Source organism: Taeniopygia guttata, chromosome Z (assembly GCF_048771995.1).
Source record: "Taeniopygia guttata chromosome Z, bTaeGut7.mat, whole genome shotgun sequence".
Taxonomy (NCBI): domain Eukaryota; kingdom Metazoa; phylum Chordata; class Aves; order Passeriformes; family Estrildidae; genus Taeniopygia; species Taeniopygia guttata.
In genome coordinates, this window is record NC_133063.1 from 16922059 (window position 1) to 16939985 (window position 17927).

At 36.3% G+C, this 17927-nt stretch overlaps 1 protein-coding gene and 1 long non-coding RNA gene across 3 annotated transcripts in view; one reads left to right on the forward strand and one right to left on the reverse strand.

The window, feature by feature from the left end:
* Positions 1-2058: 2058 nt before the first annotated feature.
* Positions 2059-17927, forward strand: part of LOC140681767 (uncharacterized) — a 104105-nt gene continuing 88236 nt past the window's right edge. The window contains exons 1-2 of the long non-coding RNA XR_012052903.1: positions 2059-2305; positions 9775-9848. This is a non-coding gene — a long non-coding RNA (uncharacterized lncRNA). The remainder of the gene's footprint in view (positions 2306-9774; positions 9849-17927) is intronic.
* Positions 10689-17927, reverse strand: part of ALDH1A1 (aldehyde dehydrogenase 1 family member A1) — a 31605-nt gene continuing 24366 nt past the window's right edge. For both annotated transcript variants that reach the window (XM_041711262.2, XM_002191217.6), the window contains 4 exons: positions 16929-17093; positions 14998-15155; positions 13411-13485; positions 10689-11286 (listed from right to left, as the gene is read on the reverse strand). In XM_041711262.2, the coding sequence (XP_041567196.2) occupies positions 11214-11286; positions 13411-13485; positions 14998-15155; positions 16929-17093 (471 nt within the window). In that variant the 3' untranslated portion in view covers positions 10689-11213. The remainder of the gene's footprint in view (positions 11287-13410; positions 13486-14997; positions 15156-16928; positions 17094-17927) is intronic.

Consider the following 17927-nt stretch of genomic DNA (forward strand, 5'->3'; position numbering starts at 1 on the left):
TTTTCAGCTGATAAATTCACATCAGGAAACAATACTTCCTCCAGGCAATTTCTGCACCAGAACAAACTCAAGTAACATAGGCTGTAGCTGCCACTATGTAGAAAGTTTGTTTTGTCTTTTGTAAGTCACAAGAAAACTGGTATGGGAATCTTGCAGCAAAAAATCAGGAAAACAAATTCTAGGAAAGTGTGAATATAAAACTCAGCATCATCACAGAATCACGGGATCAGGGAATCACGTGAACAGTTCAGGTTAAAAGTGACCATTGTGGGTCATCTGGTCCAATATCCCTTCTCAGGCTGGGTCATCCCAAAGCACATGGCACAGGATTGTGTCCAGACAGTTTTTAGTCTTTCTCCAGTGACAGAGACTCCACAGTGTCTCTGGGCAATCTATTCCAGTGCATGTAAAGAAGTTTTTCCTGTGCAGGTGAAACTTCCTGTGCATCAGTTTCTGCCCATTGCCCCTTGTCCTACTGCTCAGCACCCCCAAGAAGAGCCTGGCTCCATCCTCTTGGCATCCTCCCTGCAGATACTTGCACTGATGAGATCCCCTCTCAGTTCTCTTTTCTTGAGGCTGAACAGGCCCAACTCCCTCAGCCTTTCCTCAGAAGAGAGATGTTGCAGTCCCTTAACCATCTTTGTACCCCTCCCCTGGCCCCATTCCCAGAGCTCCATGTCCTTGTTGCGCTGAGGAGCCCAGAACTGGACACAGCACTCCAGATGAGCCTCACAGGGCTGAGCAGAGGGCAGGATCACCTCCCTTGAGCTGCTGGCAGTGCTCTTCCTGATGCACCCCAGGACACCATTGGCCTTCTTGGCCACACAGACACACTGCAGGCTCATGGACAACTTGTCCACCGGGATCCCCAGGTCCTTATCCACAGAGCAGGTCAGCCCCAGTCTGTGCTGGTGCATGGAGTGGTTTCTCCCCATGTGCAGGATCCAGCGTTTGCCCTTGCTGAATGTCAGAATGTTCCTCTCTGCCCATCTCTCCTGCCTGTTGAGGACCCTCTGAAGGGCTGCACAGCACTTGGGTGTCAGCCACTCCTCCCAGCTCAGAGTAATCAGTGGACATGCTGAGGAGGCATCTGCCCCTTCACTGAAGACACTGATACTGGGCCCAATATTGGACTTTGACTGATACCTACAATGATAGGCCTCCAACTCCAACTCCTTACCACTGATTACCAGCTTTTGACACCTACCATTCAGCCATTTTCATCATCGAGATCACTTGTTTTCACAGCATCCTGGTTATAAATATTTTACTACTTATGTAGCATTACCTGTCTGTGGATCTTTATGGTGTGTTAAATATACATAGCAGAATCACACATTTTACGTTTAAAGTGATGTATAATCTCTGCTTCTGTGATGAGCTTTGGATAAATTCCAGCAAGGCCACTTGAAGTGGTTCTTTTCGTTTGGCTTCTTTTGCTAGGGTTAGTCTACAAATACATGGCCATCCAGAGCAGCTCAGCTGAGATCTCTCTCTGATACCTTTTCTGTCAGCTCCACCTAAGCAGAGAGATACAACTGAGGGTCAGTACCCAATTCCAGAAAACAGGCATATAACTTCCACTTTCATGGCTTCCATTCAGAGTAACAGAGTAAAATTTTTCCTCTTCCAGCTACCTTGTCTGAAATTGATGAAGATTTCAGTGAACATATCTTTCCACTAGAAAAATTGTTCTGGTACTCAGATTGCTTCAAGTGATTGTTTCAACTTGATTGTTTCAAGTGCCAAAAGCTAGGCTACTTAATACATGCCTAAACTGCACAAGAAGAAATGAACTCAGTCTCAGGCTGAAATCCAGTGAGCTGCAAGCTTTGCAGACCACAGTATGAACAGACAGATTAGGACTCCCATTTTTCTGTCCTAGGATCCTGCTGGCAAATAGATTTTGTTGTGCAGGACTCCAGTGCCAAATCTCTGACCTTAGATTTTTCCCATTGTCTTTTGCCTCTCCAGAAAATGTCACTAAAGCAACCTGCTCTGTAGATGTCACTGTCTGCTTTTCTCCTGTGTCTCTAAAAGCAAAGCATCTGTGCCAGAGACAGACTCCAGAGCCCAGTGAGGACAGGCTGTTCCCTGAATATGCAGAAAACTTCCTACTTACCTGTGTGCTATGTTTAGTTGCCTATTGGATAAATTCCAGCAATCAGTTTTGCAATTGTTATCTTGGTTCTTAGCACACAAGATTTTTCAGCTTCCGTTTCAACGTTCTTAAAATGCTTACTTGGATATTGAGAGCTCAGGATACCCCCTGGAAATATTTGCAGACAGCAAGGATATGTTACAGGTAACATTTATGCTATTTTTTCAGTCTTCTAGGTGTGTTCTAGGAGAGATTGCTATGAAGAAGAAAAAAAAAAAATTAAAGCAATAACCAATTTTTACTGTAGTTCTGCATATAATTTATATGGGATTGTGACATAAAATGTATTATTTTCTTGCAGGAAGAAATGAAATTTACAATATTTCAATTCTAGGTTAAAATGGAATCCTTTCTTGTTCTACAGAACTTATTTTAATTCAAGTGTTTCTTATTGCACTGACAGACAAGGCAAGTTACAGTATTTCCCTGAGGCAAGGATTATTTCCTTTTTATAAATCCTTCTGCAGGTAGTCTTTTGACTGAATATTTTTCTTTGCCTATTTTTTTTTTGTTCCTGTTGTTGTTGAGGAAGTTTTTGCATTACATTATGGCAAAGGACAAGTGTATTTACCACAAAAATGAAATAAGACCCATCTGTCACAAATGTCATAGGAGCAGAAACAGATGTTCAAAAAATTCTTGAAATCCACATTAATAACTGCATCAAAGATTGAGCTGAGCACCATCCTACATATTAGTAGATTATCTGTGGATGATTCTGCTCTTTTTTGCATCTCTTTAATTAGTATTGGGAAGAAAGGAGAAAGTATAATAAAATAGCACATCAGTTAAACAAACTATTTGCTCTACCTTTCTGTATAGGTCCACAAACAGCTTCTTTTCCTTTGCTCACTGTGGAGCGTCACTGTCAATATTACTAATGTCTGCAGGCATTTCAGCCTTTTGGACTTGTATTTCTTTTAACTTTAATATTAGCTATCAATTCTCTGAATCTGTTCATTATGGCTAGTGTGAATTTTTTTTCTCAAATCTAAATTTTTCATATGGATATGCTGACCTCTAGTCTTCCTGGAATTGTACTTCTTAAGGGAATACATAAGGAAAACCCATAAATCCTAGGACCTGGACTTTTTAGGTGATGGTTTAAAAATATCATGGGGATGGAATGTTTCATTTACATTTGCTTTCAAATTTTATAACTAAAAATGCATTCTTACAAATGCTAAAACTTCATAATTGACCATATTTTGTTGCCTGTTAAATAATACAAGATATTTTATTTCTACCTCTGCGAAAGGTGGTTTTCTGTATCAAATCCATATTGACAGTACACCTTTTCTCTTGAAATAAAAATATATCCTCCCTCCTCAGTAGGATTCTGGATTTATTTTATGTCTTTTTTTTTTTTTTCTGATTTCTTTTTCAAGCTTTGTTGTTTTAAATTTGTAAAGCTTTTGGGAGACAAAATCTTGTCCACCTTCTTCCCTAGAGTACCTCTGGCTTCATCTGATTATTGTGAATGAGATTTGACCTTGCAATTGTGGATTCTACCAGGTGATTGTAGTTAATTGTCACACACATTCACAAGTTTGTGCGTCAATACTTTAAAGAAGTGAGATTTCTTGCAGAGAGACAAAAAAGTAAACAGATTATTTTTGTTTAATTATGTAATGTATTATTTATACATTTTGTTTAATTATGTAATGTATTATTATAGTTCTTATATTTTAAGAATTTTAGATTTAAATATTTAACTTATTTCTGGATTCTTTAAACTGATGTGCTCTTTTTCCTGTCCTCACATTTCTTTTACATTTTCCTGGCTAAATACCACTTTTACTAGTCTCAACTTCAAAAGAATTTATTCCACGAATAAATTCCATTCAACACAAAGATAAGTTTTAAAGATGCACATTTTATTTCAGTATCTTCAAAAATACTCTGTTTAAAAAATATTAGTAGATGGGACTGAAAATTTTGTGAAGGCTATAGAGTATTCAGAAGTGGTCTCTGCTATTGACAAAGCAGTGCCAGCTTGGACAATTCTGGATGCTAAGTTTAACAGTGAAAAAGATCAGACTTTGCTAGATTTGGTGGTGATGGAAAGTTTTGGAAATGAGGAGTCAATAATTTTAATACACAACTGGCTTCTTCCACACCGGTCTTCAAATGACATGAAGGAACTCTTAATGAGCTGTGAATCTCTTCTTTCCAGATGCTTTCCAACTGCATTAGTGCCATAAACCCCCAAAAAAATCTGCATCAGACTGACTTACCCCACTCTTCTCACAGGCAGTTGCTTGTTTACCAGGGAAGTATGCAATGGAAGAGGCAGTGAAATCATTGTGACCTTGACCTGGGCAGGCATGTTTGGTGAGACAGAGAAGGCATATGTCTCTTTCTTCCTGTGTGTCTGATCTGTCAAAGTCTTTTATTTTTATAATCTCCTTCTATGTAATAAAATTTTGCCATGTTCTGGCAAATATACTCCATAATAAAATGACTTACATAGGAACTCATATTTGTGTTGCACATGTTTAGTACTTAAATTTAGGTGTTTCTTTCAGTAAAGTATAAACAGGAAAAAAAGGAAATAAATAGCATGTGCAACAAACAAGTCTCATAAAAATTTATTCATTTGGATAAAAAGTTTAAAAGGTGGTCTTCTGGTGTCCATAAAGTTATGTATTTAAACAGCCCAATTTCTAGCATTAAAAAAGACAGTGGAGGTCAGCTATAAAGCCTATATACTCTCAGAGGCAGGGAAAATGGAAAGATAAAATATTGAAGGTTTTAGAAAGGCTGTCTTAGTGATGGCTAGTGCATCACATATAGAAAAGGACTCAGTCTAGGTGATTTTTGAGATAATGACATATTGTCAGACACGGTTTATTTTGTATCTACTTTGTATAACATTATGTAGACCTCTTTGAAGAGGAGTGCAGTTACAGAGTGAAGATTGAAGAAACCTATTGTGAGGAAAACACATATCCTGCTTTACTGAGTGTAAGGTTTATACACCTAGGATGATTTCTCAAAGAGCTGTACCTCTCTTTAGGTTAATGGCATTTTTTTTTTTTAGTAGAATAAAATAATTAATGTTGGAAAATACCTCTAAGATCATTGAATTCAATTTTCTTCTGTTTGTTTGCTGAGGTCTGGAGACAAACAAAAGAAAGCCTTGCTTTTCCCTCAGAACATCAGCAAAAACATAAGACATGAAACAAGCTGTTTATCAGACTGCAAGGTATCTTTAGCTCAATAAAGGGGACTCCTTCCATAATGGCTAATTTGCATGTAAATAACTCCAAAATGTTATTTCTTAATCATATTAAAGGGACACTAGCAAAAAAAGCTAAGTGTTTAGGCGTTTTTTTTCCTTACATGGAATTTCTTTTTGCTAGCTGTGAATACTTCTCTCCTCTACCTCCTTACTCTTAGTTAGACCATGATTGTTCATTCACAGGAACTTTTGCCTTTAAAAGATTGCCATCAACACACTAGACTAAGATCCTTTATGTAGGAGTCAGCTCTTTAGCACACACAGTGCTTACACACACCATGCCTGTCCATGGTATGAGTTCTAAAGTAGGTGCTAACATGTCTGTGCATGTGACATATTTATGCTCCAAATAGAAGGTTCACATGACACTTTCATTCTTTTGTTTCACTCTCCCAAAATGTCTTTGCTGTTCTTGAATATAGGTAATTGTGGACAGTGTTGTTTGTTCTCACTTGGTTCACTTATTTCCCTGTCAGACATTTTTCTCTTACAAGGGCAATACATCTCAAATATTGCTCAAATTTTGCCAGTATCATTCTTGCTGTCACTGTAGCGTATTCCTTAGTCATAAGCGTAGGGCACTGCATACTATAAAAAGCTGTATTCAGAATGAACGTAGAGTCCAAAATAACAGGGTCACCAACATGCAAGAAGACCATAGGTAAGGCCTCAATAGTTTGTAACATTTGGCAAGGTTTGAAGGCACTGTTTTGTTTGCTGCCGCAGGGTTTGTGCTGTATGGGCCATGCTGTATTATCAAAGTAGTAAATGAAATAGCACTCATAAAGAATGTGAGAAAGTAAGGGATTTTTCTGTGCTGATAGTGAAAGGAAGGTAGTCAGGTGCCACTATGTTTAATGACTTGAAAGCTTGTCAGAGTGTGTCAAATTGCTCTTCATGACAAGAGCCATCTTGGATCGGGGTGTACTGATAATTTGTAATTGTCAAGCTATTATTTAGTCATAATCTTATGCTCCACATAGAACTATAACCAATATGAGAATATAAGCTAAAATAAGAAAACAAACCCTCTCATTGTTGCTATCAGTTCTAGCTTTCTTCCTTTAAAAAATCCTCAGTACTGATCATTCTTCTTGTGAGAGCTGGCTGCTTCTATTGAGCTTCTGTCAAGGACAACTTTATGGTATTTTGGCTAATACTTCTGTCAAATCTCTCTGCTTTGCCTGCTAGTGATGTGCAAAACCAGCTATCGTCTCTTCCTCTTGCACGGCCAGTTTATAGTACTGTGTTGTTGAAGCACGTGTCCAACTGCTGGTGATTTCTCTGACCTGCTATTTATTGTATTAAACAAAAAAAAGGCATAAACAAAGGCGTAAAACAAAACATAAAGAGGCTCCTTCAAAAGACCCCAAAGTGGTGCTGACATGCATATATATAGTTTCTCACAGAATTTTCTAGAAGCCTTCTGGCCAATCACAAACTGTTGGTCTGCATGGCCAATTCCCAACTGGCCCCAGAACCCTTTGTAAGACCTTTGCTCCTCACTGTAAGCTGCCTGGTTATCATGAGTTGTGGCTTCTTATTTCTTGAGGCCAGACATTTTTGTCTGTGGTGTGGCTGTGTGGTCACTCTCTAGCCCATTCCCTCCAGGACAAACTCACACACTGTATAGGTATCATTGTTGCTGCTCTTTGAGGATTGTTTCATAAGCCGGACTTTCAATAGTCAAATCATCTTCTACACAGTTCTATTTATTAGATCATTTTCCTACCCTATTTTTCATGCAATATTAAACTGACTGACTTGGTTTATGTCATGTTTCTAGATTTTCTTCTTTTGTTTGCAGAGTACTATATTCACCATTCTTTTTCTCTCAGCATAGCAGAAGTTATAATTCAGTCCTTCAGAGCTCCTACTAAGTTCTCAGGGAACTATTATTTCCAAATTTTCAGAATTTTTACTGCTTTATTTTATAGTGGAGTTTTCATAATAAGGACTTACCCAAATCTCAGTTTTCAGTGGGGGAATATGTGCAAAAAACCACTAATATCAAGAGAACTGTACCATGACTTGAATGAAAACAGGAGGAGCAGAAGAATTGGGTGGTTCAGAAGTAGACTGACAACAAGTATGGTGATAGAAGGGCTGGAGAAGAACACTTCATCTACTAAAGTTCATGTTAAATCCTTCAAAATTATAAAAAGATCTTATAGTGAGAGCTTTAATAATCTCATGGTGTTCCTTTGCTTTTGTTCCTCATTGGACTTATATTTCTGTTACTGCTCCCTTCCTTTTCTACTTTTTTTCTTGTACTTGTCTTTTCTGCACTTATCCTTTGTGTCCCAGATGGCCTCCTCTTCTCCCCAAAAAACCTTTTGGTTGCCAAGTTCACATCTTTCAAATTCTTCCCTAAAACCTATTTCATCAGGGAATTTTCACTTTTTATCCAAGCCAGATGCCTTTCTTGCTCTGAATATTTTTTCTATATCATTTCTTGTCTGTCTTAAGGCCAGCATATCTGGTAGTCCAGGATTATCAGTAATTTTCTTTCATGAAACAGAATGATAATTCCTTAAAAATTCACTATTTTGACTGAAATAGCCTAAGGGAGCCTCTATCCTTCTGTTGCCATTCAAAAGCTTCCTCTCTCTTAAAAAAAATTAGTGTGTTGGAGGGAGGGAAAGGGGTAGGGATCACCTCACTGTTGGCAAGAAAATAGCCCTAAGGAGTCCAGGTTTCTAGAGTTTGCTTTTCTATGTGGTATAAAATTCCTTGAAACAAATAACTTTCCAATAAAACTACAAAATCATGTCCTTGGTCATACTTCCATGAATGTTAAAGGTATGCTTTTATTAGTGTTAAGGGATTAGAAAAAGAGTTTACTAGGAAAAGAAATAATCCCACTTAAATCTTCTGGAATGTTTCTCTACATTATTTACCTAGATAGCCATTGCCTTCAAGAACTATTGGAAAAATATCATGGTTTCAAAAATGAAATAGAAATTTAATAACTGCTGCTGACATTAGCAGTCGGTTTTCAGGGGCCTTGAAAGGACATGCTGATTTCTCTCGTTAAATTTCATCCTTTGTGAAATACTCACTACAGCTTCACTAACATTATAAGAATATTTACATAGAGATCAACTAGTGCTCTTATGTTTCATTCCAGTAAATTTCAATGGTGCTGCTTTGGCACATAATGGGAGTAACATGATAACAATTCAATCCCAGAATGAAAGGGCTTCCTTAATCTCCTGTGTAATATTTGCAGAGTTTAAGTTCTCATTTATTCCTGTTCAGATCACAAGTCATCATACCCATGTATAGATGTAATTCAAAGACATAGCAAAGATATTTCACCATCAGTTGGAGACTCTAATACTAGGAACATAATTAAAAACACTTTGAAAGGACTTTTCTTTTATTAACAGAGTGATTAGTACTAGCAGTACTACAGTTCTGAGAAAAATCCACCCCTGACCTCTGAGTCAGTAAACTGGCAGTTGAGGAACAAATAGGACCATAGTATTTTTTTCTTTTTGGCTTGGGCATCATTCTACACTGTGAACAAATGTGCTTATGTAAGTTAGACTGGACTATGAAATTTATTGTACCCTTGTTTGCCTCCTTCAAACACATTTCAGCTCTTTAAGGGAATGACACACATATTGAATTCCTCAAGCTTACAGCCAAAAAGTGTGTATCTTTACATAGCCATCTCTTGGGAACAACTTCAGTGTGTCATCACATCAATCCAAATATCTATTTGACTCTGATGAAACTTTGGGTGTAAAACCTCAGCTGAATATCTTTGCCTCTCTCCCTTTTTACCTCTTTCTTTCTCCTTCCTTGACCCCACCATACACAATATACACATGAAAGCACTTCTCTGACTCAAAGCATTTGAAATATGGTAAATTCAAGTTGCTACTAGATGTCACATTTTGATTACATTGAAAAAATAAAATTGACAGAACAATTGACAGAACAAGACCATTGCCAGCTTTCTTTTACCTATCAAGACTGTCAGACAGGAACTAAAATACATATTTACAATATTTTTTGGAACACTATTAAAATATTTTAGACATTCTAAGGAGAAAATATATCTGTATATATGCATACAAGGGTCCAGTTGGTCCTTCTCCTACAGCCCTGTATTATGCTGTGTTTTCCCTTTGCTTGTGTTATATTCCAAAGTCACTCTTTGCTTGGGCTTGCAGTCACAGGCACCATGGGTAGGACTGGATTTGCACGCCTATGCTGCCAAAGGACACCCTGACCAGCCCTAGTCTGCTTCTAAAACTTGAATGGTTACACTGGACCATACCAGAAACCATGTGTGGGCCAGCTGGCTTAATGTCACCAAAACCAAATCTCATTCTGCTCCCTTGTATCCTTCTTCCAGGGAAAGAGTTTAAGTTGGGAAGATCAGGAATACAGTTTCAGAATTGTCCTCCTGATCCATGAGAAAATGAAGAGGTAAGCTAAATGTAATTTGACTTATTTATCCTTTGAAATTTCTACTTTTGAATGAATGCAGAATTTGAATGGTAAAGATTTTTGAGGACCCACCAACTCTACAAATGGCTTTTCATTTCTTTTAAAATATGAAATCCTTGTTTTCAAATCTGTGTTTTCACTAATACTATGTTCATTGCCACTTTTGAAGACTTTCAGATAATTTTGCCATTCTTTTCTTATCTGCAGCTTATTTTTAAAGATTTTTTTGGGTTTTTTTTACTTCATTTGTCATTTATTTTTATTTCTGTTCTGTCTTCTGTCTACTATCCTTGCAGAAAAATCTCTGCTAATTATTTCATAGTACACTATTACTTTCAATTTACTCTTCTTTCTTTTCCTTTATTAGTCTTTTACTTGTTTCTTATATGGGACCAGAATTCAATTTATTTGAAAACTACGTCTTATGAATTTGCTTCATAAGTAACTTCATAAGAGGAGGGAAGAAGAGGGAAGAGAGGCAAGTTACATGAAAGTATGTGAGTACAGGAGAAATGTAGCAGGTATAAATCACAAAGGAGATTGCCTTCCCTCCCCTGCCCTCCTCTTCTTTCTCGTCACTCTTTCTTGCTCATATGTCTACTAAGATTTGTTATGTACTTTCCACTGCAAAGCCAAGTGCTGGCTCTTTGCAAATTGTCTACTTTCCAGTTATAATACTGGCAAAATACTGAGGTCTTTAGCCTCCATATAGCAGATGTAGTTTATTTCTGACGACCTGAACACACCACTGATGACTCTGTGATACATTTTACATTGTTAAACTGGTATAATAGAAAAGACCAATGAAGGGAGAAGTACTAGGTTTTGTAGGTGAATTTTAATACTTTTTTTACATTATACAGGTTACATTCACATAGCATGATGAAAAACTTTAATAGTCTGAGACATTTATCTATAGAAACATAGAAACATCTGCTAACTACTCTTTAGTGTTTTTGTTAAGGCCACAAAGCAAATGCAGAGGGAACTTGATGTCTAACATGTACAAAACCACATAAATTTAAACTGTACTTGTAAAATATACTGAAAAAGGAAAATTTTCATAACACTACAGAGAACTACAACTGCAAACAAGAGTAGATCTTTCTGTATTTTAATTTTAAAATTAGTTAGCTATGAACCAGACATTAAAGATATCTTTTCATAATTAATCACTTTTTTTTTTTTCTATGCTATTCCTTATATTGTTAATGTAACAAGGTACCTCTTATACAGTCAGAATGCAGAAAAGCTAATGCATCACTTGGACAACAAAGCAATTAAGAATTCAGATAGCCTTTTCAGATTCATTTGAAGATGTTAATTCCTGCACCTCAAAAAACATTACGAATTCTTTTGAGGGATTTTGATGGTGACAGTCTTAACTTCTGTGTATTCATGAAGTCCATATTCTCCCCTAGATAAAAGAGAACCAAGAGCAGCATTTATGCTAATGCTTTTTATATGAGTTTTCTTCTGGATAGGATTTTCAGTGATAGTGTGCAAGTGGCTGGATATATAACAAGTACACTGGGCATATTTGGAAGACAGCTGTGCAGCTAGACTGCGGCTGGAAACCTTTTGAAAAGCTACAGCAATGGTCTCCTGAGAAAAATGGCAGAGATAGTAGTTTTATTTCTGTGGTTGATGTTTAATTTAGAGTGTTTCTAAGCTGGATTTCTGTACAGCAAATCAAGAGCATGTTAGATCTTCACAAGTATGTTCATCAAGCTATTTGTAAAGCTCTTCTCCTGATGTCAAGAGCTTTCTCCAAAGTCAAAGAATAGGAACTTCATCTCAAATAAATGGGAAACAAAATTATTCCATGATGAAAACTGAGACAGTGAAAGAGAGTTGAAATCTTTGGCATGTTATGAGCATGTTTCACCTTTATGTTTTCAGTGATGAGATGGCGCTTGTTTGTACTCCTAACTATGTGACATCTGATGTACTCAAGCTATTTAGATACAGTTGATTGCTCTGTGGAACAAGGGTTTGCTACACTATAATGTTACACAGTTCTCACTGCTGTCTTATTAGATAAATATATAAGCAAAAAAGGAATCTGTGCTCAGGACACCTGTTCTGGGCCAAAATGTTTACAGATTCCCTTCAGTTTTGGAGAGGAAGTCTGTTAGTATATGACATTCGGTAGTTTAATTCATAATGGCATTATCACTCCAAGAATTATATGGATAATTTTATTCTAGGATAAAGGAAGTCGGTGGTTTAACCCAACCGCATCCTAATTTTTTTAGTGTAGGTTTTGCACGCATATTTCCACTTCTCCGAAATGGTTGTCCCATATTTACAAATTTTCTCATGACAGACATCTATCTGGTGATGATTTTTTCCTTGTCCTATAATGGGAATATTTTTATTGATCTGATAGCTGGGAGTTTGAACCTAAAATCTTTGTTAGCATGAAAGATTCATTTCTTCAACATGCACTGTTATAGAGAACATTTTTGATAGTCTGTAATTTCCAGCAAATAAATCCAAAAAGTATTTCTGAAAAAGACTGTAATTCAGAATTTATTATCTCCCAATTATTGGCACATGCACCCAACAAAGGCAAAGCTGTAGTTGATAAAAATGGCCTAAATTATTTAAGGGTTTCAATTTCCAGGTTTCTAGGGCTCTCAACAATGGCTTGACTGTTTCCTTTGAAGTCAGTGGGAGCTTTGCCATCAGAAGCAGATTGTGCCCAGTGATGAGCAAGTCTGAAAAACTACCCTTTATCTCTGAAGAAACTGCATAAAGAGAAGCTCTGAATTGCCTCACCTATATATATATATATTTATCACTTCTATGTTCATTAAAAGTGTTAAAAAAAAGAAGGCTTATGTATACTGATTTTACTCATTGCTTTATGACTAGTTTGTTCTTGTACATATGGCACTTTTAACAAAAAATGCAAGTAAGACTGGATATGATTCAAGTTGAAACTGGATTAAAACTCAGGGGTTTGAAAAAATTTGATTAGTTTATAATATATGTGTGCTACTCTGCTTCTATTCTGGAAAAAACAAAAGTCCAAAGACTACAGAGGATTATTGTCATCAAAACTTTTGACCTGGCTGGCACATACTGTAAAAATATTAGTTTCACAGATTTTAACTGAAAAATCTTGCTTAAATCAAGGATTTTGGAAAGCCATGTGTTTTCAAAACCTAGCATTTAAAGAGGATTTCACAAACTACCCACAGATTAATCTAAATGAAAATGAGACTTTCTCTATATATGCAAAAACTGTAAACCATAAACACAATGGTCAGTTTTGCTTACCAGTATACTGCAACCATGATAGACTGCAAATTAGTAATATTGAAAAAATGTGCCTCTAAGAAATTTACTGATTTATTTTGTAAAGGAATTGCTGGTTGACATTGCCTCTGACAACATGATGCTTCTAAGCACTCTAGACACTTATTTGCCAAAATCTCAAACTGGACATCCTAGTTGTGCATATTTTAAATCAGGGTTTGGAATTTAATTTTGAATTTCCTGTGAATCCAAAGCTTTAAAAGTATTTACTTACATTTCTCGTCCATTTCCTGACATCTTAAAACCTCCAAAGGGACACTGAGCAGAGAGTGCACTATAGCAATTTACCCTGGAAGAACATGATAATTGCTTTTGACAGTGCGAAACAATTTTTTTTCACTTCTGACAAATCAGAGGTTTTCTATCACCTCCAAAAAGCCTATGGTCATAGTCACAAACAACATCTAAGTATATTTGCAAAAATAAATGTAGTTTGAAGTTGAGATAAATGAAGCATCAAAAGCAACTACAGTTATTATTAGAGTATTAAAATGAACAAGGATCTTCAAGTCCAGAGATAGTCGTATTTTTCTCTGATTATTGCAATAAAATTTCTGATTTGTACATAAGCTCTCTCCCAAAAGGTTATCCACAGATAAGTGTTCTGCAGAAGAGTTTATCTACTCTTCCAATAGATAAACTCAGGATAGCTTCACTATATATTTAGGAAATTTTTTGGTTCTCAGTTAAAAGTTATTCTGTATTGTGGTTGAGAAAACAAAGACACAATAATGACTAAGAAAGGAATTTCACAGGCAAATTTTTAGGTATGAAGAATTTTGGCAAAATATGCATCCCATTTCCCTGCTGAGAAGCTCTTTTTGTCTTACAACCTTATCCAATCAAATATTCTCTGTTTTCATATCTTATATTCTATCCTCCTTGCCACTCTACTGGTTTCAACAAAAGAGATTCTGTTCATAGCTAAGGATTCCTAGACCACCGATCATGTAAGAGCAAATCCCAAATATTCCACTTCTATTCTAAACTTTCTTCCATATAAAGAATACCAACTCGGAAGGCAAGACTGTTAACTTATTTTTGGAAAGCTTATGTTCTTAGATCACAGGACTTGGGCAGGAATTTGTGCTGGCTGCAAGCGCTTTCAGATAAAATGTAAATTTGACACAGGTTTTGCATTCAAGAAAACTTAGTTGTTCTCCTTCTGATGCATTGAAATAACTGTAGGGAAATGCAGGTCTTTGTCAATGATTGTCATTAGACCCTGCTATGCCTCCAAGCTTTCACTCTTTCATTTCTTAGCTTTTTATTTTCCAGCTCCATATAGGATGCCTCTTCTATTGCTGCAAATAGCTGTCCTTGTAGTAATTCTCCTAGCTTCTATATCCTTTCTTTGTTCAATCACATTTTATCAACCTTTCCCATTACAAAATGGGAAAGGCTCTGCCCAGGCTAATGGCTGCTGAACTTCAGATTCAGATTATTTTTACACAATACCAAAACTGATCTCATTAATTATCTATTGGGCCGTCCCCAGATCCTGAAGTGATGGGCACTCTCATAGCATTTTCTTTAGTTTCCTTCTCTTTTTAGCAAGTAAATTTCCTTTTTTTTTTTGACTAAGTTTATCAGAAAATGGTATGATGACTAACAAGAAGTAATTTTTTAGTAACACATTAAATAGGGAAACGTGGGAAAGATAAACAGAACAATGGTCTACCTCTATAACGATGACAAGGAATAAATATAAAAAAAGACCACCCAAAATACTGTGAATTTGTCTTACAATTTGTGCCATTGACACCTGAAGATCTAAAGAATTTAAAAAAGCTTTACTTACCATACTGTTCCAGCCTGAAGGGCAGCTGCAAATGTCAATGCTTTGTCAATGTCTTTGGTAAAAACTGCTGCTGCTAAGCCATAGGTGGTATTATTTGCCCTCCTGATAACTTCATCTATGGTTTTAAACTTCATGATTTGTTGAACAGGTCCAAATATCTGTATCAAACACATGTAAACATATGAAGTGAACTAGAAAACTTACTATTTGAAGTAATTGATGTTTTTATGTTTACTTCTGTAAGATGGCCTTATTCCTGAATTTATTCAGTCAAGAGTGAATAAGTTCTAAAAAAGGCTATAAATATGCATAAAGATTTTTGCAATATGAAGGGAGTCAAGATTACCTATTATAAATAGTTCATAAAACAATAAATGAATAATGGAAACAAATAAAAAATGATCAAAAGGCATCCATCATAAAGGTAGTTAATATGGTGTCACAGTGTGCTACTGGTTACCTACAAACTTGTGTTTTCTGAACAAACTGCATTTTTAAAGTCAAGAAAGACATTCAATTTTTCATTCACCTAAATCTACTATTAGAATTCTATTCCTGCAGGCAGCTGCACAACTGAGAATGTTAACAAGTTTAACTGCTAATTCTGCTTTCCATGTGGGTGTCAAGTAAGAGAATAGTCCTTCAGGTTCAGCTTTCCTGTTACCATTGTTCAGAGCTCTCAGCCAGAGGTACCCATGCCTATCACAGAACATCAAGAACATCATATGTAGGCTGACAGGGGCATTACAACATTTAACTAATTATATTTCCATAGACTGTGAGCTTTCTACTTGACTGAATTTTTAGTGCTGGCTTCTAGCTAGAGTTCTAAGGATTGATTTGCGTAGATCAGAAAACCACTGAACATTAGTCCAGTGTTCAAGTTGTGAGCTTCAAAACTCAGACATTCTTTAATTATTAATATTATTTTATTTGATACTGCTGACTATATTATTTATTTATTATTTATTTGGTACTGCTGACCAAAGGGTAACTAACAGAACTGTGAAAAAATCGCAACTGTACTGTTTCCTACTTGACTCATAGTATGGTGGAAACAACCCAAATTCTGTCTCATACAGGCCTGTCATGTTTTACAACCCTCTTCCTGTCACAATTAATTCTAAATGCTGTGATGTTAATTTTAACTCAGGCTGTTGGCTCTTGCTGGATGTAGCAAGTGTGTTTAGGAGACTGCATCAGCTTTCTAATATGAAGTAGTATAATGGACACCAATTGCAGCCCAATTGCAGAAGTTATTAATAAAAGTAAATGTAAAAAAAGAACAGCAAAGAGGTCATGACTTTGAGTCTTTGTGTAGAGAACTAGCTCAGATGGCAGCTGGGCATTCCCAAATGTCTCTGGTTCCTTCCAGACAGTCACTGGTGCTCGAGTCGTCATCTTAGTTGGGACAGCAGCAGATTCTTCAATGAAGTGTAGACACATCTGCAAACTGATCTAAGTAATCCCACAGGGGCAAAATGAAATGCCACAAACAAAATGCCTCTGGAAGCACAATCCTATTAGTTTTTCATGTTGCAAAGTAACCACCTGGTGCATAGAAAAATCAAGTGGCTCCTTAGGCAGTGTAGAACATTCATAAGCTGTGCATCCAAGGTTTTCAGGTCACTGTGACTTTGATATGTGAGACATGGACAGTATGGAGCAATGCAAATAATCCAAACCCCAGCATTTATCTACTGTGGGAGCCTTTGCTGGCAGGGCAGCCTCAGACACTTCTCCCTCCTTGAGCAATCTGGTGAAATGGGCACCAAAAAACAACAAAAGCAGTTCAAACAGCACCAGGATGGAACAGCAGGTTTAATGAGAGAATTTTCATGTAGTCACTTGACCTTCTAAATGAATATTATGTATAGATATTTAAACAGACAACTTCCAGTGAGAGAAGAGACTACTGAAAATTTATTTACCTCTTCTTTGGCGATGCGCATATCATCTGTAACATTAGAAAAAACTGTGGGCTGGATGAAATAACCCTTGTCTCCCCATGGACCTCCTCCACATTCCAGTTTGGCTCCTTCTTTTTTCCCACTCTCAATTAGCTCCAGGATTTTTTTATACTGCTCCTTATCAATCTAAATGAAAATATATTTCAGGAATGAAAACAACGCACACTGATAACAGTTGGTCTTCTACCTTATTAATCAAGAATAATGTCCCTATGAACTGGAGAAAAATATGGCTTTTTCTCTGTGACAATACACCACAGGGAATAGATCTGATGGAGGTTATAATTTTTTGTTTCTAGAAAAAGTTACTCTAGAAAGCACAACAAGGATCTGATGACACAGAGGGATATTTGACATAACTACCATAAAAGAAATGTAGCTATACCCATAATTATAATTTTCCATAAAATGGGATCGTACCCACTTAATGGAAAATTGTACCCAGATCTAAAGGGAGTACATTTTCTAAACTGTAAAATAGTTAAGCTTCAGCTAAAGGTTGCTAAGAATAAAAATAAGTCAAAAAAAGGAAATTACGAGACTGGAGGAGAAAAGAGTCTTTATGTTCATTCAAATATTTTCATTATTGCTTTTTTCACATGTTCAACTTCCTTAATTTTTTAGTAGGAGTGTATTTACATCTCTCATTTAAATTGTTAGCATGAATTCAAACTCAGTAAAAGCCACAATAATATGAGAGAGCATTTCTGTTAAATTTGTATTAGCTGTACACTAGACAAAGGGAGTTGACTTTTTTGAATCTTCCTGCCCTTTGACTTTTAAATTTATTCTGCTGAATTTATTTTCTTGTATCAAAACATATTCCAGGGTATCAAAATAATATTTTTAAATTTCTCAAATATTTTGTGGCTTGGAGTGCATTTTTTTCCAATTTACTGGTTGTCTTTTATTATTCAAAACGACTGTGATAACCAATAAAGAATATGTTACTCCATCAAT